This window comes from Phlebotomus papatasi, chromosome 2, assembly GCF_024763615.1.
Source record: "Phlebotomus papatasi isolate M1 chromosome 2, Ppap_2.1, whole genome shotgun sequence".
Classification (NCBI taxonomy): domain Eukaryota; kingdom Metazoa; phylum Arthropoda; class Insecta; order Diptera; family Psychodidae; genus Phlebotomus; species Phlebotomus papatasi.
The window spans coordinates 74,691,072-74,715,269 of record NC_077223.1 but is presented as its reverse complement, the minus strand read 5'-3'; the positions used below and the strand labels follow the sequence as shown (position 1 = coordinate 74,715,269).

The 24,198-nt window shown below is 33.1% G+C and overlaps 1 protein-coding gene across 2 annotated transcripts in view; it reads right to left on the bottom strand.

Moving 5' to 3' along the window:
• Nucleotides 1-3,061: 3,061 nt before the first annotated feature.
• LOC129804341 (heterogeneous nuclear ribonucleoprotein K) overlaps nucleotides 3,062-24,198 on the bottom strand; it is a 110,500-nt gene continuing 89,363 nt past the window's right edge. The window contains exons 8-11 of one of the 2 annotated variants that reach the window (XM_055851556.1): nucleotides 21,353-21,481; nucleotides 16,772-17,407; nucleotides 14,789-14,958; nucleotides 3,062-4,837 (exon numbers count right to left, since the gene is read on the bottom strand). In XM_055851556.1, coding sequence (XP_055707531.1) covers nucleotides 4,810-4,837; nucleotides 14,789-14,958; nucleotides 16,772-17,407; nucleotides 21,353-21,481 — 963 coding nt within the window. In that variant the 3' untranslated portion in view covers nucleotides 3,062-4,809. Of the gene's footprint in view, nucleotides 4,838-9,306; nucleotides 9,423-14,788; nucleotides 14,959-16,771; nucleotides 17,408-21,352; nucleotides 21,482-24,198 lie in introns of those variants that run through there. The other variant, XM_055851555.1, reaches the window with a different exon arrangement.

Sequence of the window (24,198 nt, the reverse complement as noted above, 5' to 3'; positions counted from 1 at the left end):
AAGGAGCAAACATAAGTGCTTATTAGAGTTAGCCTTAGGAACCAAACGTCTCCGAACCTTGGCAGAAGCCCCAAGAATCAGGAATGAAGCTAAATATTGCAGCCTCTTACTTAGAAATCTACGGTTCCATTCCATACTATTCTATCTCAGAATGACAACATTTCAGGAGAGCCATTTGAAGTTGGCGATTTCCTATGCTGCCCGTGTAATTTTTTTTCGAAAATATCAAATATCTCGTTACCCGAACACCGGATGACCATCAAATTTTTTCACTAGTTGTAGATCTCGGTTCCAGGAACGACATATGTCTCGGAGTAATAAAAGGCTAAGTCGACTTAGCATAGTATGGAATGGAGCCGTCGAAATGATCAACCAGAATAGGAATGATACCGTTAGCTGAGATTCTTTAGAATATCAGCTTTTGTGGTCACAGGTGAAATCCGACCTCGTCAGATCGAGCCTACATTTTGGATTTACACGTTTTGACACTCATAGATCACGAAAGAATTTCTTCTTTCTCTTTATATCATATGCGCCAAAAATCGATTTTCGTGAACGTCCCGTCCGTCCCGTCCAGAGTACAGTACAAACGCTTCTGGAGAGAGAACGAAAAGAGATATCGACTTGCGGTTTTCGGCAAAAGTTAAATATCGATGAGTGGCTGTAAGTTGATGATGTCAGACCCACCCCCCTTCCGCCATTTTGGAATATCCACAAATTTTGTTTTCTCAATAACTCAGCCCCTATGACATCGATCGATCTCAAATTTTAGTATGTTATATCTGGGCCTAAGAGCTTTCGATCGATACCAAACTTAACCCCCTCCGACCCCCCTGACCCGAGCTATAGAGGGGGGCAAAAATGCACTTTTCAAACGGTCATATCTCCGCTTCTAATTATCGGAATTTGAAAAATTTTGATGTTTTGGAAAGCCCTCGTGGAGTACTATAACTTTTATGATACTCCAATTTCATCCGATTTAATCGAAGATTCCATTTTTTTCATTTTTTCCATTTCATATTATATTTTTCGTATTAAAAACTCATATAAAGATGTGACAGATAGGGTAAATTGGAATGGAAAGGCAAACATTTAAGAAGCAGCCTTATTTCGTTAAGTAATTCAAAAGCTCTTTAAAATTTCAGAACGCTCATTGGCGACATTTAATGTGACACGCATTAAAATTTTAATGTGCAAGTAAGGTGAGATATCAGGGTTACAGTCAGTATCTAATGCAATTTGGACTTGACATGGTTTGCATTGAAATAGGCACTATACTAGCAGAAAGAAAAGCAGACTGATTTGGGATTTGAGCTTAAAATGAGTTAAATTCTTTAAATAATTTTAGGCCATTGCAAAATATTTTCTTTATAAAACTCTGGTCAGGGGGGTCGAAGATAATAAAATACAGCAGCCTCTCGCTCAATCGGCTCTTTTTCAATCGGGTGCAAAATTTTTTTTTGACAATTTTCACGTTTAATTGTGAAGCAAATTTGCTCAAATTCGCTGTAGTTCCTCTTATTTTATCATGATTATTTATAATTGAGCACTTTTTGTGGAATTTACAATGATTTTGACGCCCAAATCTATCGATAATTTGGATGACATTTTGCCCCATATGTCCGATTGAGAGAGAATCTACTGTAAGTGCTTTCTAGAACTGAAAAAAGTAGTAGGGTCGAAGGAACACCTCTTCGTCAGGCAACCTATTGACGTTTTTGTCAAAATCTTGAAATTTATTTAATGTATCTAATAAAATGTAAATAATATGATGTTTTTTCCTTTGTCTACGTTTTCTGATAAGGATAGATGTTCAAATTTCGTATTCCAAATGGTACAGAGTTGTCAATAAGTCCTGACACGACTTCTTAAAGTGTCAATAGGCGTTCCTTTCACCCTATATACTAAAATCCGATTTTTTTTCAAATTATATCACCCTCCTCGAGTTTAAACGGTAAAACATACTAACTTCCTATCTTCGGTGACCCCCAATAAAAAAAACTTTATTCCAAGACGTTTTTTCTCTTCCCACTTTCCTCTAAAACCATTTTTTATCATTTTATTTAAATTGACCCATAGGGTAAGTGTGCCAAATTCCGGCCAGCTTGCAATTTCGGCCACCTTTTTTGTTCCTTGAATTTCCATGAACTTTTAGATTTTACGTACTCTAGAGATTATACAATGCAAAAGAATAACAAAAATTTGGATTCGACAAACGAAATGACGTGGAAAAGATATTGGAAGAATTCCCGAAGGGCAAGGAACTATGAAAATGAAGGTGGCCGAAATAGGGCACCAAAGCTATGTCTATATTTTTATTCATTTTAAAATGTATTAAGAATGATTTTAGAGTAAATAAAGACGGTAAACTCTTTACAAGGTTCCAAGCAACACTTTTTCAGAAGAAAGAATAAAAAAATCAATTTGTATTTAAAATATTACATTTCAAACTTGAGACTTTGACGCTTGCATGCAATTATGCCGAAATTTGGCACACTTTACCCTACTTTTTTTTTTAACTTTGGGATATGTTTTAGAGTTAACCATAGGCTAATATTTCATCCATACTTACTTGATAGGGAGTGTATCCGGTGTTCGCCAGTGAGAAAAGTGGTCACCATAAGACGAAAACACTTTTTTGGTCTTGCCCAGAGCTTTCGGTCCCAATGTGGACCTTCTTCAGTGGCTGAAAGAGCATCAAAACTTATTTCGCAACATTTTCTTTCATTTTCTTGTTTTTACAAAGGTCATTTTTGGACAATTTCAACACTCACTCGACTAAAATGTGTTTTCGCAGTTTTTCTCAGGGATCGGTCGATTTTTGTTGGCGCCGTTTATCGCATTTTCGTTTAATGTCTGTGCCACCGAATATGAGATAAGGTAATACGGTAATCAAGAATTTGCGTAAGAATTGCAATGAAAATGCGTAAATTAACGAAATATGGTGAGGCTACGACGAGCGTTTTATTGTCAATGTGATTCTGCTCTTACTCCTTGAAAACAGAGATCTTAGAGTTGAAGCAACAAACTTCGACGCTCGAACTTCTAGGAAAGAAAAACATTTCTTTTTTTTTTACTTTCTAATGTATTTTTATTCAAATTTCCATATTTTTCCTTTTATATAGTTTACTTATAACTTCTATATTCCATATTCAATTATGTTTCTTCATTTTATACTTTTAAAGGGGAAGGGAAAACTACAAAAAACTTGCGAAAAAAATGTGTTCAAATACCCACAAATTTTTATATTACTTCAAAACTTACTACACAATATAATCTTTGTCCTTATAAACTACCTTATATTCTTTTGCTTGTTTTTTTCCGGAGGACAAAACTCGCTTCTCCATTAGAGTTACACATAAAGGAAATTAAAGTTTTGCGTACGACAAACTCACTAAATAAATGTATTTTTATTATTGTTTCTATATATTTCATTTTAAAGTTAATGTGTTAAATATTTGGTTGATTTTTTGTTGTTTTAGAACCGCTCAATGTTAATCCTTTTTTTTGCATAATTTTCTCTTTGTATCTTTTTTCCTGTGTTATGCTTCATCTTTTAAACATTTATTCTCTTTAGAACCCTTTGATACCTTTGTACTCTGGTTTTTTTCTTCGTGCAATTCTATTTTCCATTGATTTTTTTTCTGCCTCTAAAACTGTTTTTTTTTCTTCGGTCAAATTTCAACACATTTTCCCTTTTCTTCTGAGCTATTTGAAAAGAAAATTATATCAATGAATAATTTGGAGTCTTGCAAAAAATTAATTTTTCAATTTAATGTGTTTTTTTTGTTTACTTCGACACACACACATTTTCTTTTATTTTTTCTACTCACTAAAAATTATATAGAAACATTCTATTTATCTTATATATTTACGATAAGAGTATGAAAGACTTCCTCAATATTTATTTCTTCACAATTTCTCATGGATTTTATTTTTATGATTTATTATTGTATTTTTTTTATTTTTAATAATTTTCTTTTGCGCCTTATTCCCTCAAAAAGTCCCCTATCTTTTGTGCTATTTTTGCATGATACTTCTTTAAAAAATTCAAATAACAAAAGACAAATTTTAGGAGCACTATTTTCTGCTTTTCTTTTTTTTAAAAAAGAGAATAAGAAAAAGAAATTCATAACGTTGAAAAAAAAATTGTATTCCCCTTGTTTTAAATTTTTCCGCAAAAAAAATTAATTCATGGATATATTTCAATTAATTGTAGAGAATAATGTACTGAGGGAAGGCTAGATCAATATTTAGACACAAATATGACGCAAAATTGTTCGAATATCGCCAGAAAGGACAGATAAGAGGGACATTCGGAATAACAAAGTGTAATAGAAAAATCAAGGAAAAGAAAAAAAAAAATAATTTCTCATAGAGACACAAAAAATATTTCACACACAATAAAAATTCCATTTTACTCCCCTTCCAAAAGTTCTTCTTCCTTCAGCCTGATAAAATAGATAAGATTATTATTACCTTAATTAATCATAATTATTTAAATGTAGAGCAGACCAGTGGTGGGGTATTTTTTTTCTCTCCATCATCATCTTCCTTCTTTTTTTTTCATCTTTCCCTTTTACCCCAAAACATTATAATATTAGAGGGGTTGTAATAAACACGATAAACTGGCAATTAGTTTCAATATGTAGACAAAAAGAAATTAACGTTAATCATTTTCTTTGCTGTTCCCTCTTCTCCTTCTCCTTTTTTTTTTGCTTTTCATCTCTTCCACTTTTCAACACTTCACACCTGTTCTGCTATCCTTACTTTCTCTCTTTCTTTTTTCATGGTATCTCCCTGCCACCTTTAGAATTTCCTCCGATTCTCATGTACACTGCCGAAAAAAGAAAAACCGTGATAATCACAATTTAAAAAAAAAGATTCATAGAGAACATAAATTTTAAATTGAGAAAACAGGGATTGTCATAGAACTTGCAACCACAACTTTAGACCACAATTCGCGTTTTCTTTTTTCTTCTGACAAATTGAAAATTAAATGTCTTACCTTTCAAATGAGTCCTTAATTTGAAAGATAGAGAAAAAATCATTCCTAAAATCCTATAGATAACTTTATTCACATGTAATCAAATATTTAATCCTATCAAATATCTCAGTCCAGTCGCTCACTGTGATTGGCTAAAGTTCTGACAGCTTTGAATGCATCAAGCTTTAGTCAATCAGAAAATACATTAGGACTCAAATTATTTTATAGGATCAAATATTACAAACTATAAGCAATTTTTATCTAAAATTGCCTTTTACTGCTCGAACTCCATAGAAAGAGCAGTAGGGTAATTTGTCTAAAGCGAGACAGTTTGGAAAGTTGGACAAAGCAGTGTGAAATGTGAGACACCTCCTTAAAAACTTGATAATAAATCAATTAAATATTTCAATTTTCGATAAAAAAAAAATTATTAAACCTAATTTTGTGATTATTTGAGAAGTTAAAAATGCAAAAATCGTTATAAAACAATCAAAGGGTGACTTGCAAGAAAAATTTAAAAAATGTATTGCATGCGTGATATTCATAACCTTGACACGGTAGTTGTCATTTTCTCCGTTTTTTATGAAAGTTGCTAGGAAAACACCAAAGTGTTTTTCTTGATTTTTCGGCATAATTTGTGAAATATTGTTAAGTCCGCAGTGAAAATCGAAGGACATACGGTAGACTCTCGCAAATTCGGCTCTTTTAAGATCGGGCAGCGGTTACATTTGAAAAAAGTTTGTTGTCATTTTTCAAGTTTGATTATGATTATCAAATGAATCAAATATGCTCAAATTTGGCATGGTTTGTCTTAGTTTTGATGTGATTTTGCATTATTAAGGGATTTTCATGCAATTTACAATATTATGAGTGTGTAAACTCAATATATAATATGCACATGAATAAAAAATCGTTGCATTTCAAACACTTTGTCGCCCGAATTTCTGTCTAATTCAGCTGACATTTCGGTCCCATATGCTCGAATTTGAGAGAGTCTACTGTACATCCATTTAAAAGGTGAATAAAAAATATTTGTCAAATATTACATTTAAAAAAGATAGAAAAGTGATTTAATTTCGTGTTGCAGTCAAAACAAGTTTTATGAAATCTTGGACAAGTTGATTTTGTGAATGAATTTGGTGGTTTTGTGCAGTGTAATCATGTTAACAAGAACGACAAAGATCCTTAAGTACCCGGAGAAATAGTTGCAACAGCAGTTAGCAGCTGATAAGGAGAAAATCTCCTGGAAAAGGCTACAAGGATTTCCAGATTCCGAAGACCACCTTTTCTGACAGAATGGATAGTAAAAATCGCAAAAACACCTGGAGAAAGACAAATAGGAGCCTCTACGGAACTCCCAAAGCAAGTGGAAAAGGATTTGGGCGGATTGAGTATCCAAATCTGCTAAAAAGTTTCATCTGTTTTAAAGCTATAACTGCTGGACAGCGCGAGGCGTCTGTGAAATTTACAGAACCTCTTTTTGGTTGGACGTCCAGGAAGTTCTTGGTAATTAGCGTCCCTCAACTGTTATCCGAACATAAAGGAGGGATTAGCATAACCATCCAATGTGCAAGTATACGCAGAAAACCCTCAACATTTGATTTTCTACATATTTTGTATGATATTTTGTCATAAATATCACTATGTCCAACTTTCCAAAAGTTTTTGTCCAATTTTCCAAAATTTTGTCCATCTTTTCAAAATGTGTTGTTTTTTAATTTGGTGGAATATTCCAATTAATTGGTTGAAATATCTATTAAAAACTGTTAAGATTCTGTTAGAATATTTCACGAGCAATCTCATGATGCAAAGAAAATTTAAAAAATAAATATTTATTCGGCTTAAAAATGCATTTGAAATTGAACTTTTTCTTAAGTGTCTCCTTTTCCACAATCCACCCTATAATCCCTCGATTTTTTCAACCCCAAAAATTTCCACCTTCTATGTCCCGGGGGGCACATTTCTAAGCATATTTTCGCGTTTCAGACGATTTTTGAAAAAATTACGTCACGCCGTTTCTCCGTCTGCCCGTCCGGCTATCGCCAGATCTAGAGGCCAAACGGTTAGAGATAACGACTTGGGACATTCTGGGGACCTCCCCATAAGTCGACCCAACTTTAAACTATTTTGTGAAATATTTTCAGTTATTTATAAATCGGTTGATAAACGGTAAATGATGCGAAACTACTTTTAAGGTATAGCATCTAAGTTACGAGTTCGAGCACTTCGCAAAGCCTGGAACGCTTTGCCACCCTATCAAAAAAGGTTCCACGTTTCCGTATATTTTCTTTAAAAAAAACCACTTTTTCACAAAAATGCTCCCAGCATGTAGAGGCCTTTAAAGACTAAATTGGATTTTATTATCTCGTTTCTTCTATTAATCAGTATAGTCATTTTATTTTGGAAAGTTTCTATATTTTATAGTTAAATCAGAGTATTTTTTTTATATACATAAATATGGGAAGTCGGGGCAATTATGTGACAGGTTTAAAAAAAAATATGATGTCTTACAAGATAAAATTTATCGAGTTTTCAAATTTGTGTTTTGCGAGGGAATAAAAGCTCTAAAAGTAGGAGACTGGGGCAAAATTAGTCGCGCATAGTATTAGATATTGGGATGTTATATTTAGTTTACCTTACAGGGAATATTGAGGGAACCATAATTATTTTTTATTCGAACGTTCTCTCCGTAGTATTACTCTGAATCTAAAAACCAAAGTTTTTTTTAGGATTGCTAGAAAACGGGCTATTCATTTTTTTTTTCATTTTTAGATACGTTTTGGATAGACCCTTTCCTGTAGAAATGTCAAATTACTAGTCGTTATGCAAAATATTACGAAAGAATATTAAAGACTTTTGATTAAATTTATAAATTAAAATATGTTATCTTGTTGCTGCCGTGATTTTCCTCAATGAAACACGAATTTATTCAAATAAAATCGAAAAATCGAAACTAGATCTTTTTGATCTTTTTACAAGTGAAATTTTCGAAATGGGATTGTCAGTATCATTCCCCATACCATTTTCTATGTTTCCCATTGTGTTTCTAGCGAGCCGAAAAAATTTTTGAGTTTATTAGCAGTTTTCTGTCAGTGTAGAATGAGTTAGCAAAAAATACTAATAAAAAATAAAAGTTAATTTAATAACGAAGAGGCAACCGAAAACCCCAAATTGGCAATCTACGTAGTTTTGGGGGAATCTCGTGAAATGTGTACGAAAACAGGGAAAAATTTACACTAAAACTGGTCGCATTTTTCAGAGCTAATGCCCCCCCCCGCCCCATACCATACACAAACCTCGTTTTTTATTGTTTTACAAATTTAGGGAATCATACTTTAATTTTTATTGTTTAAGTTTCGAATGTTACTGCTTTCCAATTTATATTTTGTTGACGGTTGCCGCCGTCTTACCACGACTGAGCTCATTGGGAAAACAGTAGAAACTCTGTTCTTGCCTTATTATTTGGCCTTTAATTTGTGTGAGAAATTTGTTTAAACATTAGAATTCGTGTCCTGAAAAAATGTCAGAAGAAAGTTACAATAGGGGGAGGCGGGGCTACTTTGATCTGTGGGGCTACATTGTTATACGATTTTTTTTCACATATTCCTAATGGAAACTGGGTTTTAACATGATGTAATTTGGATAGACAAAATAATTGTGGATCTAAATAAAATAATTGTAAGGACCAGTTTCATTTAGAAATATGCGAAAAAGTCGTATAACAATCTAGCTCCACAGATCAAAGTAGCACCACCTCCCCCTATTGGTTAAAAAAGGTACGATTACCAGAAACAATTACCGTAAATTCATCTAAACAAACAAATTTATCTAAATAGAATTATGGTGCTATTCCAATGAAAAATGAAAAGAGGAAGCTTCTCTCCTGAACGGTTTTTTAGTACTTTACTGTTCTCAAGTGCTTCTGCATTATCGACTTTTTTGCGTTGGTTGTTGTCTCGACAATTTTTCCTAGTCCACGTCGTGTTCTAAAACCCACCAAACAGTCGTGACAGAAACCAAAACGAAGAAAAGCCCATTTTGTAGAAGCTATTGAGAACAGTAAAATAATGTTCATTTTTCATTGGAATAGCACCATTACTCCTTTGACTTCAAAGGAAATATGCATGACCCACTGTTCCCTGGGACTTTAAAATTTCATTTTTTAATGGAAAGTGTCAACGTATTGTTTTTGTAAAACTCTGATTTTTAGAGTAATTAAGTTCAGCGTGACTTGGTCCTAAAGTTTTGTATTCTCTGTAAAGGGCATTATATGTTTTTTTTTCTTGGAAATGTGCACACTCACTTTATAGTTTAAGTTGTTTTTAGTTTTCAATTTAGTCGCTCGTCTTCTGGGGGGTGTGATTATAGATGGCAGCTTGAAACCATGGATGAACAAACATTTCAAATCTGAGCGCTATGAGATCCTCCAGCAATACTGTGAAGGCGAAAGAAAATTTTGCTCTGATTGAAAAATCATAATCCCTGTTAAGTTTTTTTTTTGTTCATAAAACAACAACCGTGTCATTGTGACCAATTGTATTCATTAATTAAATTAGTTTCTTATTATACCGAACAACACATGGTTGGGAAGTTTCTGTTTTTATTAATTATTTTTTTTTTGTCAACTCATTCAATTTGATTTTAAAATAGTTATAAAAAGATTCTACTAGCAAAAGTTTCTTGGTTGCAAATTCTATATTTAAACAACCCCTGTAAGAATAAATTTGCAAATGTATTAATTTTATTTAATTTTAAAATGCATAGAAATAAAAAAAAATGTTCTTGTGAGTGGCTGAGAAAATGATGAAAAATAGCATTCACTTTGTAGAAAGACAAGAGATTTTTTGTTAATTCCTTAACCCAAACAACAAAATCACTAGTCTTCCATACAAAATGTGCCCCAAATTCTTTGTGTTTGCTAAAGAATTTATGTCGCCACCAACACCACAAAACACACACACACACACACAAACATAACAACAGAAAATGTTAAAAAGAAAATGAAATAGATGGAATTAAAGGAATTAAACATGCAACAAGAAAATTACAAAAGAAATGGTATAAGAAAAGCCCATCCTTCTTCCCTTTCCATACACCTTTTTTTTTGTGGCAGTTAAAAGTCAAATTAGTTCATGTAAATTGCAGTAATTTCATTAGATGGAATGTAACCTCTAGCCCCTCTAGCGCAAAAGTGCTTAAAAGAGTTGCGAGCATTGTTTACCATTAAAGGAGATTTTATAACAAAATAGAAATCTTTTATATCCCTATCGTCGTTGTCTACTTCAACTCATTCTATTCTATTTTGTGTAATTTCACTCTACTTCTCTCATCTCTCTTTCTCGCCCAAAAGTGAAATGCAAAATTATATACAACAGAACACTTTCTATACTTTTTCGTGAGAATTTTCATAGTATTATTTTTGCATATTTTTGAATAAAGAATAAAATGTAAAATTGATTGAGTATCCTTGTTTTTTTTCTTCTCTTCTTGCTCCCCTTCTCGCCCACTTTTCCCCACATAAAGAAGAAGCATAAGCAATTATGCTTTCTCATTCTATTTTTCCTTACTCTCATCATTTCACCCAAAATAACATGAAAATGTTTGTTGAGATATATATACTTCAGATTTCCTTTCCAGCAGAGAATCCCTGTGTGAATATTTCAGTATTCATCAATTACACGTCACATCTTCTATTTATACGAAATGAGAGTACTTTCTTTTCTTAATAATTCTTTGCATACCTTTTTTTACTTAGAAGATAATTATTCTTATAAGGTGTCCAATCGTTATTTCGATTGAAATATACGTTAACTCTTTCGCGTCATTATGGTCATTATGACCCGGGGAAAAATAATTTTTTTTGACTATTTACATTAATTGAAATCTATCGGTTTGTGCACGACATCATAATAGAAGGATGTAAGATTCTTGGCTAATTTTCTCAAGACTCCAGATATTCAGGAAAAGAAAATATTTGAGATCAAAAATCACGAATTTCGAACTTTGTGAAATGACTTTTCTTTTCGAAATTTTTTTTATATTAATTTATTTTTTTAAGCAAAAAGTTTTTTAGAAACACAAAATAGAATATCCAAAGATTGTATATTGCATATTTTGATATATTAAACTACTCTCAATTTTCCAGAAAAGCGTGTAGTATTTTCCGGGTCATATATGACCCTATTGTCCCCAAAGGTAACAGTGTTTTCGTCCCAAACCTATAGCGAAATGTAGTTGGGACATTGTTTTTCTTTGTGAAATCCAGAAGGAAAATATCTTGCTCCTGAACATTTCATCTTATATCTAATGAATTATAACATATTTTGCAATCTTTTAGAGTATTCTGCAAGCGTCTCATATTGTGCAATTGTATTGTGTGTGAATAAATATATGGATAAGTTTATTTTTGCCAAATACCACTCAAAATATTGTGACAGTGACTGTTCAAGGGATTACCAGGAAGATTCCTTGAACACCAGGAGTACAGTGTTCATCAAGACAATCCAGTTTGCCATGGTTTTGGCCAAATTAATAACTTCAAGCAAAAAAAAAAACTCTTAAAAAGCCCATGATATAGATTTTGAAAATGGTATGTACACTTCCCTTGAGGACAATAGGGTCATATATGACCCGGGGGGGTTTTCCGAGTTTTCACGCAATGGAAAATTTTTTTCCTCTCTGAACTATTATATTTGATCATAAAGCATTAGGAAAAACTCAATTTTACATGAATTCATCGGCTGAATAAAAGTGGGACGCGAAAGAGTTAAGAAAAACTTTAAATTGGTAGTAATCCGGTACGGACCCAAAAAATGGCAAAGCTGGGACAATTTGCCATCGATTTACTGCCCGAACTAATATAATTCCTCAATTTTCAATTGTGTATATTTTCTTTTTGTACGTCCGTCCATCTATCAGGCTGTAGCCAGGTATGGAGGAAAAACGATTATAAAGAAGCTTAAAACCTTCGTGGGACCTCCCCCATAATAAGTCGACCCAAGGATAATTAGCATGCGTCTCTTTACCCTGCACTTAAATTTTTTTTTCATTTTTGGATATCTTTAGAGATTACCCAGGCGGACATTTCGTCCTTATACGAAAATACCGTTGAACCAATCCTAATAACGGTTTTTCAAGGTCAAAGATTGATCAGGTCTTAAAAAGCGTATTTCTCAATCGAATGGTATCATGTTCGGGTTATTTGGAAAGGTCTTGGAATTCTTGACAAGCCTGAACCGGTTCTAGTCGGTTATGAATTGGTAATGAATTGGTTATGAACCGGTTCCAATCGGTTATGAAGCGGTAATGAACCGGTTATGAACTCGATATTCAATTCTATTGCCTCTTCAGCTACTTTCAGAGATCTTTTGGGTGTTTTATGAATCGGTTCAAAATGGGTTTTGAGGGTTCCTAACGAGGACAGTTTAGCTGAAAAAAAGATGTATTTTCAGCGTATTTTTGCAGAATTGGTCAACAGTTCTCGAACAAAAAGTGCACGCCAAATATATGGAAATGGCACTGCCTCGCAAGTATCGTTTTAAGATAAGAAGAATTCAGCTGAAAATACATGTTTTCAGCTGAATTGAAATCAGTTAGCATTTGGTGCTCGCTGGGTTGTGAATCAGTAAACAATAAAAAAATGAGAAAGTACTTTTGAGGTATAGGGTAACGTGTGGTATTTCTGGACAAGGTGCTTTTCGGGACATAATATATCGTCAGTTAAATCAGCATTTATCGTAACTTCATTTTTGCGATTTTGAGATATATACATATTTGGAATCAGCGTAATTTTGTTTATTAAACGCACTTGTGAAAAAGAAACTATTGTAAGCCCAATAAAAATTATTTTAAACAAAAATTATCGTAAGTGCCCTTAATTAAGAAAAATTTATCAGAATTTGTCGTAACTTCCATTTTTGGGGAAGTTACGACAAATTTCCATACAGAATTTTCAATAATCAGCATTTGCCGTAACTTCTTTTGCTCACTTGCGTGGCTTGTAATTTGCAGCAAAATTGCAATATTTCTTAATAAAACGTTTATAACCTCTTCCAAATATCGAAAGACAGTGCGAATAGTGTAACATGAAATCATTTTAATTCAATATTTGCGAGAAAAAAGTGAGAAAAAATGCCTACCCATCTGTCATTAATTCAAAACAAAACAAGCGATGTGGCGCACAAAATTTATTCAATAAAACTTATGAAATAAAAGCTTTTAGGGACAGGGATAACAGTATTATTGACTAATTTAATCAAATAAAGGCGTTTATTATCACTAGAATAATTCAAATTGTTATAATGTGTTATAATGTGTTTAAAAATTGTCGTAACTTCCAAGATCTCCATACATTAGAAGTTACGGATTTATAAACGATGCAAGTTACGATAAAATATTATTGTGTTTCTTCAAACATATTTCTCAATATTGCAGCTTTGAAATAATTTTATAAAGATTTTCTCGAGTTAACTTACAGTTTATTAGTGCCACTTTTATTATTTTGACTCAAAAGTATCGCATTCGGGGCTCATTTTTAAGAAAAATAATGCTGAACTGAAAATTTCGTCTCCTGAAAAGTTGTCAAAAGGAAGTTACGACAAATGCTGATTTAACTGACGATATGTATTTTGGGACACATCAAAAACGAGAACGACCCAATTCTCGATGCAGGACAAAATTTAATTAATATAGAAGATGAAAGTGAGTTCAATATACTCGCTGTCAGTCGTCTTCATAACCCTTCGAAATTCTATTCTATGAAGTAAAACCTAATATGTAGAAAAAGCTGGAAATTCCAATAGCAAAACCTTTATAGTTTATAACGGAATTTAATAGCTTCTACACAATTTTTTATTTTTTTTTCTTGGAAGTTTTATTTATCATCATCATCCTTTGGCATCTAGTGGCTTTACTGAAAACCACAAATCGATATCTCTTACCGTTCTGTCTTCGGAAATGACAAATAAACCGTCAAATAGACAGAGAATTGAGAAAATTTACAGAAGATATTAATGTCAGGTTTATCTACAGACCAAAGAAGTTTGTTAAGTTTTATCAGATAAGAATTCCTATTATCACTGATATTTTCCAATGAGTTCTTTTATCAATACGTTCACGCTCTATTTATTAAATTATGGCGCATTTTAGCAAATTCATTCAGCTTTTTTTAAATTAAATTTAAAGTTATTAAAATTTGATATAACTTTGTCAAAAAATGCCACAGAAAATTCTTCTTTCCAAAGTATTTAAAAATTTATTAAATATTTCTCTATGTACTCTACACAAAAATATTAAATTTATTTTCCGTGCATTCAATGGCGTATTTTTTTGATCATACTGTAATTCAGCAAAAATGTTAAATATGAATAAATTATGTATTTATAGAAAAAACATTAATATATATTAGTGTATGAGGGGTGGTTATTCACTGCTTTCAGCCGCATCAACCCCTTTTATCCATCTCATTCATGACCCAAAATTGCATTTCAAAAACACATTTTGTGAAAATGCCAAAAATTCAATTCATCATACAATTAATCAGCACCTTCTGCACTCCCTCCCCCATTCTCAATCACATGGTGAAAATAGACAAATTATGAAGTTGAATTTTAATATTGCCCTCTGAATAAATACTATTTTCCAAAAAAATACCACATGTTACAGCAGAAATACATATTTTGTTACATTGATTTCATCAGAAGAGAAATTGGAGGTGTATTTTTTTGTCCCATCAAATAGAATGAAGCAATATAAAATGGTAAAAACAAAAAAAAAATATGGTAAAGAAAAATATATTCTCACCTCTGCTGCAGCAAATACTGTGCTGTTTGTATTTGCTTTGGTGTTCCAGTAATCGTAATAATACGATCATTTGATCCACGAAGTGGCTCATCGATCGTGATGAAAGCATTTGACTCTGTCCGGATGCGACGAATGCGTCCGCCGCCCTTTCCAATAATTGCTCCAGCCAACTGCCATTTGCCCCCACGAAAAAAATATATATGAGAGCAAAGAGAAGACAGACATTGGCATATGGATGTTGGAAAAATGTTCCCGAGTTCCGGAAGGAATGAAGAAAAGCACAGAGAGTAACATGAAATAGAGAAAATTGCATCAATCAAGAAAAGAGAGGAAGAAATGTATAACAAAAATAGTGTCATAAATCTCAAAGTATAAGAATGAGTGTCTGCAACATTTTTCCATTTTATATCTCTTGGTAACTTTTACTGTAAGCATAGCTTTTTGAATTTCTTTTTTTTTCTTCTTAAAAATTCCCTAGAATATTTTTCCCATTTATTCTTTTATAACACAACAAAAAATATATAATATAGGGTAAAGGCTCATAATTTTGGACAGTCTGCTTGTAAGCATTGATGTTCCAAGTTTGAAGTGTGATATTTTCAATATTAATTGATTTTTTTGTTACTCTTTTTTCAGAAGGGTTGTTTAGAAACTTTGGGAAGCTATTTGTCGTCTTATTTTTACTAAAATTAATTTTAATACGTTTAAAAATGAATTGATATGTAGAGGTGAATTTGGCTCTTATTTTGGACAACTTGGCTGTAAATTTGGACAGCTAATCCGCCTCAACAGGATGCCCATTGTTCTTCATTTCATGAACCAATCTTACCAAGTCCTCTTCCTGATCATGTAAGGGAAACGTAGAATGTCACAAGAAGCCCGAAAACTTTCCATATCATTCATTAAAGTGCGTTGACTTCGGTACTCCAAGTACGCGCGGATTCACGCATTCCTCGACCTTTCTGGGAGGCTTTCAAGGTTTTTCTCACTACATCCCGTTCATAGAGATGATGCTCCTTTGTTTCCCCGGGAATTTGTCCGACCTAGTCATCACAAAAGCTAAAACTTTACGAAATTTCCAGAGAAAAACACCTGTCCAAAATAAGGATTATCACCTCACTGATGAACCTCTTAGAAAATTGCCCATTTTTCACACGAAAAACGTAATTCACAAGGCAAATCTCATTTCAGGTCAAATTTACAAATCACCACTAACGTGAATCAACACAATAATCAATGAATATTCAATAATATCACTCAAAAAAAGCGAAGAAACATTGTTAGTAATTCATCACAGCTAAATAAGATTGAAGTACAGTAGACCCTCTCAAATTCGGGCATATGGGACCGAAATGTCAGCCGAATTAGACAGGAATTCGGGCGACAAACTTTTTGAAATGCAACGATTTTTTATTCAAGTGCATATAGATATTGAGTTTACACACTCATAATATTGTAAATTGCATGAAAATCCCTTAATAATGCAAAATCACATCAAAACTAAGACAAATTATGCCAAATTTCAGCAGATTTGATTCATTTGATAATCATAATCAAACTTGAAAAATGACAACAAACTTTTTTCAAATTTAACCGCTGTCCGAATTAAAAAGTAGCCCGATCTTAAAAGAGCCGCATTAGCGAGTCTACTGTAAACACGAAGTTCTGTCATATTTCTCGTAAGCAATTGCTTACACTGAATTTTCAACAAAGCAATTTCAACTCAAATCATATTCAAAATTTAACGTATTTAGTGTTAAAATCTTCCAAAAAGAACAAATATTTAGATAGAATTCATTATTCATCAAATATTGAAATAAAAATCCATAATTTTAATCAATTTATTTTAGTGTCCAATTTTATCCTCAAAGTGTCCAAAATAAGAAACTGGACAAAATTATGAGCCTTTCCCCTAAATAAAAATACAGAAAAAAAATAAAACGAAGGAAATCTCCGAAAAGTACAAAGAAGATATATACTTACGTCTTTGGGTATTGTGACTTGAGTTGTATTCTTCTCGTCCATCTCAAGTGGCCCCGATCCACCGCCACTGCCACCCATATTGCTCATATTACCACCAACTCCACCTCCACCCATTCCATAGCTGCCACTCATTCCGCCACCCATACTTCCGCCTCCCATTCCCATTCCTGATCCACCACCACCGCCACCACCCATTCCCATTCCATTGCCGCCGCTCACACCTCCAGCGCCGCCTCCCATTCCGCTGCCATTGCCCATGCCGCCGCCATAGCTCATGCCACCCATGGACATATTCATGTTGGGGCTATTGCCACCCATTGGCCCTCCACCGTTGCCCATTGGAGGCCTTGCCCAGGGATCAACAAATTCTCGGCTTTCCATGCCGCTACCGCCGCCGCGGCTCATGGGACCACCTCCGCGGCTACGATCCATGTCGCCGCGTCTGTCCCCACGATCACCGAATCGATCCATTCCAGATCGATCGCCTCCACGGGCACTTCCGGAGCCGCCTGAGAAGCGACCACCATTGCGGAAACCATTGCCGCCGCCGCTGGCGCCGTAGCCGCCATACTCCTCAGCATAGACATCGTCAAAATTGAGGGGATCATAGTTGTGTACTGGCCCGCGAACTGGCGTCTGTGAAATAATAGCGGTTATAGGGCAATAATTGTTGGTGACCCTCCTTCCATAATAATCTTAACGATTACTATTTAAAATTTCTGGGGTCTTCTGGGTCATTTCCCCACCGCGAGAGGAAGAAAGGTCAGACAGTACGAGTGGAAGAAAAATCAGTCTTGGGGGAACCACGGAAAGACTAGGGGAGACTGAGGCAAAAAGGCACAAAACGGATATTTTATTTTTTTACAAGCTACCCGAGCACCTCCAAAATTTCTAATTAGCACAGTTTTATAGGAAATTTACCGCTCTACAACTCTGTAAAAGTCATTTTCTTCTATTTTGTAAGGAAATATATTTATCGAGCCGTTTTCTAAAAGGTTATTTTGTGATCATTCTCAAAAATACTGGGGCAAATAGTATCAGACATAAAATACTATCACATTTTGATTCGCTTTATTACGCGATTCCGTAAATTTAAGTAAAATACCTAGATTATATATTTTCATTGGAATTTTATTCTTCTACAACTTTGTAAAACACCCTTCTCTCTATCTGAGCGAGGAAAGCGCATTTTAAGCTATTTTACAAAAAAAAAACACACAAAAGACTGCAAATCGTTTGACCAATGCAAACAACAAGCGGCGATACATGCATTGACGTTTCTTTTCACCGTGGGACAACAGAAATTGTTTCGGTTTTTGTTACTTTTTACCCCAAGTGGTCGTTTTTAATAAAAGGATTTCTGGAGAAAAGAATCTTTGTAAAATTTTGAAATAGATAGCGGATTCGTATTCAAAGAATATCCAGATAATTTGGGAAATATTCACCAGTGCATCAAAATTAATATAAGTAGCCAATAATTGATATCTTCTACACGGAAAATATTTCAAAAATAGGGCTAAAAATTTCGAATTTTTTATTTTCTAAATTCATTCAATTTATCTATGGAAAAAATTGAGCTGCTATCTTATTTATCTTGGAAGATATTGAATTTTGAAATTTTCGATTTGTGACTTTTTGCCCCAGTCTCCCCTAACGTCGGGGTCCGTTCTCTCGACTTCTGGGAGGGGGTATTCAGTTCTCTAGGAGCCCAAAGCCCAAAGGCTACATATCTTGTGAAAGTTATTTAAATTGAATTTGACACAGGGGCTAGGATGATAACCAACGGATGGAGCATTTTAATTCAAAAATGGTATATTTTTCTCAAATTCTTTATAATTTTTAAGCTTTAGATCCCACAAAAATAAATATAACACGAAATGGTAGCCATATATACAGAGAATATATTTTGATTGAATTTAAAATTTTACTGGTGTTACAGATAGAAAATTTTACAAAAAAAATTCAAAAAATTGTGAATTTTACGTCTTTTTCATAAAGGTTTTAGGAACTATTATCCTCGTGCAATCATTATAAATTTTGTGCTAATAATATAACATTAGATAGATACTCTTTCATTTGGTAAAAGTTTTAAAATGATTGCATTTCGTTTTATACCAAAACTAAAACAACACTTAAGAAAAAATATTACCACATTTTTGTACGGAAAATGTATGAGAATGCTCTGCCCTGCACAGGGGCTTCTCGACATTTCATTTTTCCATACGTTTTTTCATAGAGGTACTGAAGACTATTGGCAAGTTTTTTCCTAATGAGAATTGACTTATCAGTCTGATATATTTCGAAATCATGCATTAAAAGCTATCTAAAAATACATATTTCATAATGTTCGCCAAAATTATACAAGAACTACGAGCAAATTTGTTTAAGTCGCGGTGCAATAGCTGCAAAATTTTTACAAGGAAAAGTGAAAAATAGCTTCACTTCTTATCAGGCTTGATGGGCCCCTGTTTGACACTTATCAAAATCAAAATTTACTCCACGTTCCTTCTCAAACGTTTGGAGTAGAAACTCCATTTTTATGACTCCGGCACACCTTTTAGATCAGGAAAATTTCATGAAATCGAAATTCGAAACCCTTTCTCTCATGTTTTGCATATCACTATCTCATTCTTTCGCATACCAAATTCGATTGAGCTAAATTGAATTTAGAGTGATGTTTAAGAGAAGAAGAGTGCGAAAGAATGAAATAGACATACAGTAGAGTTCCTTAAATTTGAACATTTGGGGGGTAAAATGACATTATCTACTCCTCAAATTTGAACAATATTTTCAAAAACGTAACGGAATTCATGTGAAATGCACTTTCCCTAAATTAAGAAAAAACCTTTAAGGGAATATATTAATGTAATTTATTGTGAAATAAATGGAATTTGTTACGATAATATTGAGAAAACACTAGAGAAAAATAGTTCTGATTCAGATTCCACACAAAACATTCTTCACGTAACCTCAAATTTTGCACTTTGAATTCAACTGTCGTCGTTCAAACTTGAGGAGTTCAAATTTGAGGAACTCGACTGTTTCAAAACATGAGAAAGAAAGGGATCCGAATTTTAACTTCATGAAATTTTCCTGATCTAAAAGATGTGCCGGAGGCATTACACTCAAAATTGGACTGATCTAAATTGAATTTGTTGTGATGGTTAAAGGAAAAAGAACAAGAGTGCTAGGGAGTGGAATAGACGCAAAACATTTCGAGAAAGACAGGAATGTGATTTTTAATTTCATGAATTTTTCCTGATCCTGTTCTGAAAATATCATTCATAAAAAAAATTATCAAATTTTATACAATATGTGTATAGCACAAAAATAATTTGTTTTTTTTTATCCTTATAATTCAGAGAAATCTTATGTATAACCAAGTTATTAGGGTTTGGAAGCAAAATTTGATTAATTATGCATTTTGAAGTAAAATTGTTTGCATATACAGAGTGTCGACCATAAGTTTCTTGACAAATCTATGTTCGAGAAACCAGGTAGAAAAAATGATAGAAAATAGCCTTTTAAAATTTTTCTTTTTGCAAATGAGTTGCTTGTAATCCATACACTGAGAGAAATCCGAAAAAGTTAAAATAACATTCTGGAAATGTTTATTTTACCCTGCAGTATTGATACGAAATCGGTGTAAATATTATGCTTTTCAGGTATATTAGGGGTTAAAGTTACACTTTTTCATGTTAATTTTACCCTTAAAAAGGTATAAAATTAACATTAAAAAATGTTGATATATTTTTACACCTAAAAAATGTTAAATCTATGAGGAAAAAAAGTTAATCGCACCCCGTTTTTTTCTCAGTGTAATTTTGATTTCACTTAAAAAACTACTACAGTTTAATCATGTGATATTGAAATCATATTTCATATTGATTTGCTCAAAAGTTAATTCTGACAGCTCATTCACAAATTTTTCCGATAGTTTCATTAACATTTTTGAGGTTGAACTTTTAAGGCAACATTTAAAAATATAGTCTTAAGAACAGATCTGTAGATCTAAAAGGCATGAAATAAACTGAAATCTATCTATTTTGAAGTTAATAAAAATTAGTTAACTGAATAAAATTTCATTACATAAAGATGAACAATGAATCAAAAATTTCTCTGAATATTTATTAATGTCTTTAAAAATGTATAACAGAAATTTAAATCTCTTCAAATATCCCATACTTTGCACAAAGACTTGAAAACTGGTTATGAATGCAAACTTTAAAGTCCAATACTTGAAATTTCTGAATAATATATTGCTTGAATCCCTCTTTATACGACCCAAAGAAAAATATTTCAAGAGGGATATCTTCAGAAGGGTACTTCGAAAGGACTTTCTTTGCCAATTAGTCCACTCTCATCTTTAGTTTTCATCCTTATTTATATGCGAAATATGCACAACAAAGGAACTTTGAAGAATTTCTGTGAAGTCCGAGACATGTATTGAAAACTTTTTCAACCAAATCATTTTCAACTGGGAAAATTCGTCACAAAAATTTTCTTTAGCATTTAAAGAAGTAAACATACTGCTACTTATCATATGTATAAACTTGTGTAAAAAGTTACAAATCTACTCACCGATTTTACAAGATTCACAATTTCCTTAATGGAATCAATACAGTGATCTGGCTTTCCAAGTATCTGCACGATTCTATCGGTGCTCTGTGGTGCAAGATTGGAGAAGATTTTGATGCGAGATCCAATTTTCTGCATTTGTAGAAGAAAATGTAGAAATAAAGACAATAGAGTTAAATACAATGCAAATAAATTGATCAGTTTTCTTATATTGCTTTTTTTTTTGCTCGACCAAGACGTAACTTCTTTTGTGGGCTAGAGCATACTTTTTATGTTTCACATTCTTTATTTCATTTTTTTCTCTCTCATCCTTTCTCTATTTTTTTTGTTAATGTTTTATTCTCTAGGAACCATTCAAAGTTTTTCAATCTCTCATGCAAACACTTTCCATTCCTCTTATTTTCCATCTCTCGAAGCCCAACGAATTGCCTTCTTTTTTTTTTTAGTAATAATGCTGAGTTATTCTTCAGACACTTTTTTCACTAAACTTTTTCTTCATCTCTCTTCGTCATACACACTTTTACCCCATTCTTCTTCATCTTTGCCATAAGTTTGTACGTGAATTGAGGGAAATTTATTAAACTTCCGGCATTTATTTGAGGGACAAACACCATCAACTTTATTCAGCAGTTTTCCTTCCTTCACTAAAGGTACACTCTTTTCTTTCCTTCCTCATTCGTCTCCTTGGACTCCCTTTTTTTGGAAGGCTATATGCCGAGAAAAAGGATATCTTCACATACTACAAAATTTCTTCTGTATAGACGGGTGTGAAGAAGTGTATGAAATGCACATTCAAATAAATAAAACCACTTTTCCTTCCATTTCTTCACAGGATACTTCTCACCCACAAGATCATTTTTTTTATTCCCTTTCCTCCCTTTTTTTTAAATTAATATCACCCTCTCTTTCGGCACTACGTTTATATATGAAATATTTCTTTCACATTTTGCACCATTTCGACACTCTTATTCGCATTCTTCATTTCCTTCCGCAAAGAGGTAAAAATTCAATAAACACACATTTTTCCCGTCATTTTCTATCCCCAACACAAAATTCTCATATACATTTTATTCCCCCATCAAATTAAAAAAGAAGCCCTCTCGGTGTTTTCCAGATTGAAGGGCAAATTGAGTGATTTTTTTTTCATTTTCAGATTTGCCCCAGATATATCATCAGGAAGATAGAAAAATCATTCATCAAAAAAAAAAATCTTCACTTTCTAAAATGAAAGAAAAATTTCATTATAATTTCTCTTTTCAATTATGCACTCATACTTCTTTTCCAAACGGGGGTGGCAAAGGGATAAAAGTTGTACACAAATGGTAATGGGAAATTAATCTCTTGATTTTCACAAGAAATCATTCGAAGTTAGAAATTCATTCGAAAATCGAGTCGAAGATTTAAACATTTAAAGAAAATATCGAAAAGATAAAGTGAAGTTTGTGTATTTGCCACTAGAGCGCTATACTGTTCGGGAAGGAGAATACGATCAAAATGTGAGTTTTCGAAACTTCTAACTTTAGGGTAAGTGTACCAAATTTCGGCCAGCTTGCAATTCCGGCCACCTTTTTTGTTTCTCGAATTTTCATGTACTCTTAGTTTTGGCAAAAAAAATAACAAAAAATATCGCTTGCACGAGCAAGATGATGTGAAAAAGTCTTTGGAAGAATTCCGGAAGGGCAAGGAACTATGAGAATGAAAGTGGCCGAAATAGGCCACCAATGCTATGTCTACATTTTTATTCATTTTAAAATGTATTAAGAATGATTTTAGAGAAAATAAAGACGATAAACTGTCTACAAGGTTCCAAGCACCACTCCTTAAGAAGGAATAATAGAAAAATTCAATTTGTATTAAAAATATTACATTTCTAACTTGAGCCTTTAGCGCTTGCATGCAACTATGCCGAAATTTGGCACACTTACCCTAAATGGAAATTCTGAGTGCCAATAAGGAAGTTCACAATTTTTATTCAAATTTTCGATATTTTTTGATAAGTCACACAGTTTTTCTTTAATTCTTTTTCGTTGATTCGAAATAGAACAGTGCGACTCCGATCATGTAAATGAGTTATGGAGCTATTCTAATGAAAAATGGACCACTTTTAGAACATGATTGTTCTCAAGTTCTTCTGAATTATCAACTTTTCTTTGTTTTGATTCCTGTCACGACCGGTTGGAGGTTTTGGAAAACGACGATGACTGAGGGAATCAGTTGAGACAGGAACCCACAAAAGAAAAGTCGATAATGCAGAAGCACTTGAGAACAGCAAAGTGTTAAAAAACATGTTCATTTTTCATTGGAATAGTACCATTATGGTATTATATCAATAAAAAAGATATGTTTTTAGCACTTTACTGTTTTCAAGTGCTTTTACATAATCAACTTTTCTTTACGTTGGTTCATATCACGACTATTTGATGGTTAACACGTTTGATGGTAAAAACCGTAAAAACAGTCACGAAAAAGTGGAATAAAAAAATAGGCGAAAGGTTTCCCCAATGAAAATGGAAAAGGTAAAATATTTTTTCTGAATATTTTTCACCAAATGACTTTTCGATTGTTTCTGCATTATTGACTTTGTGTAGGTTTCTGTCTCGACTTATTTCTTCCACAGCCCTCACCGTATTAAAAAAGCACCAAACAGTCGTGACAAGAACCAATCTAAGGAAAAGTCGATAATCTTTTCGTACAGAAGTAGATCTTGAAAAATTCGAAAATCTATTTGAAGATCCAGAAAAGAGATTTTCTTACTTCTTAATACTTTCGCAAGGTGGCGGAAGTTACATCCTGTTCGAATTTCGAAGTGCTTAAGTGTCAAAATGTGACGGTCTTCACATGTTGTGAGG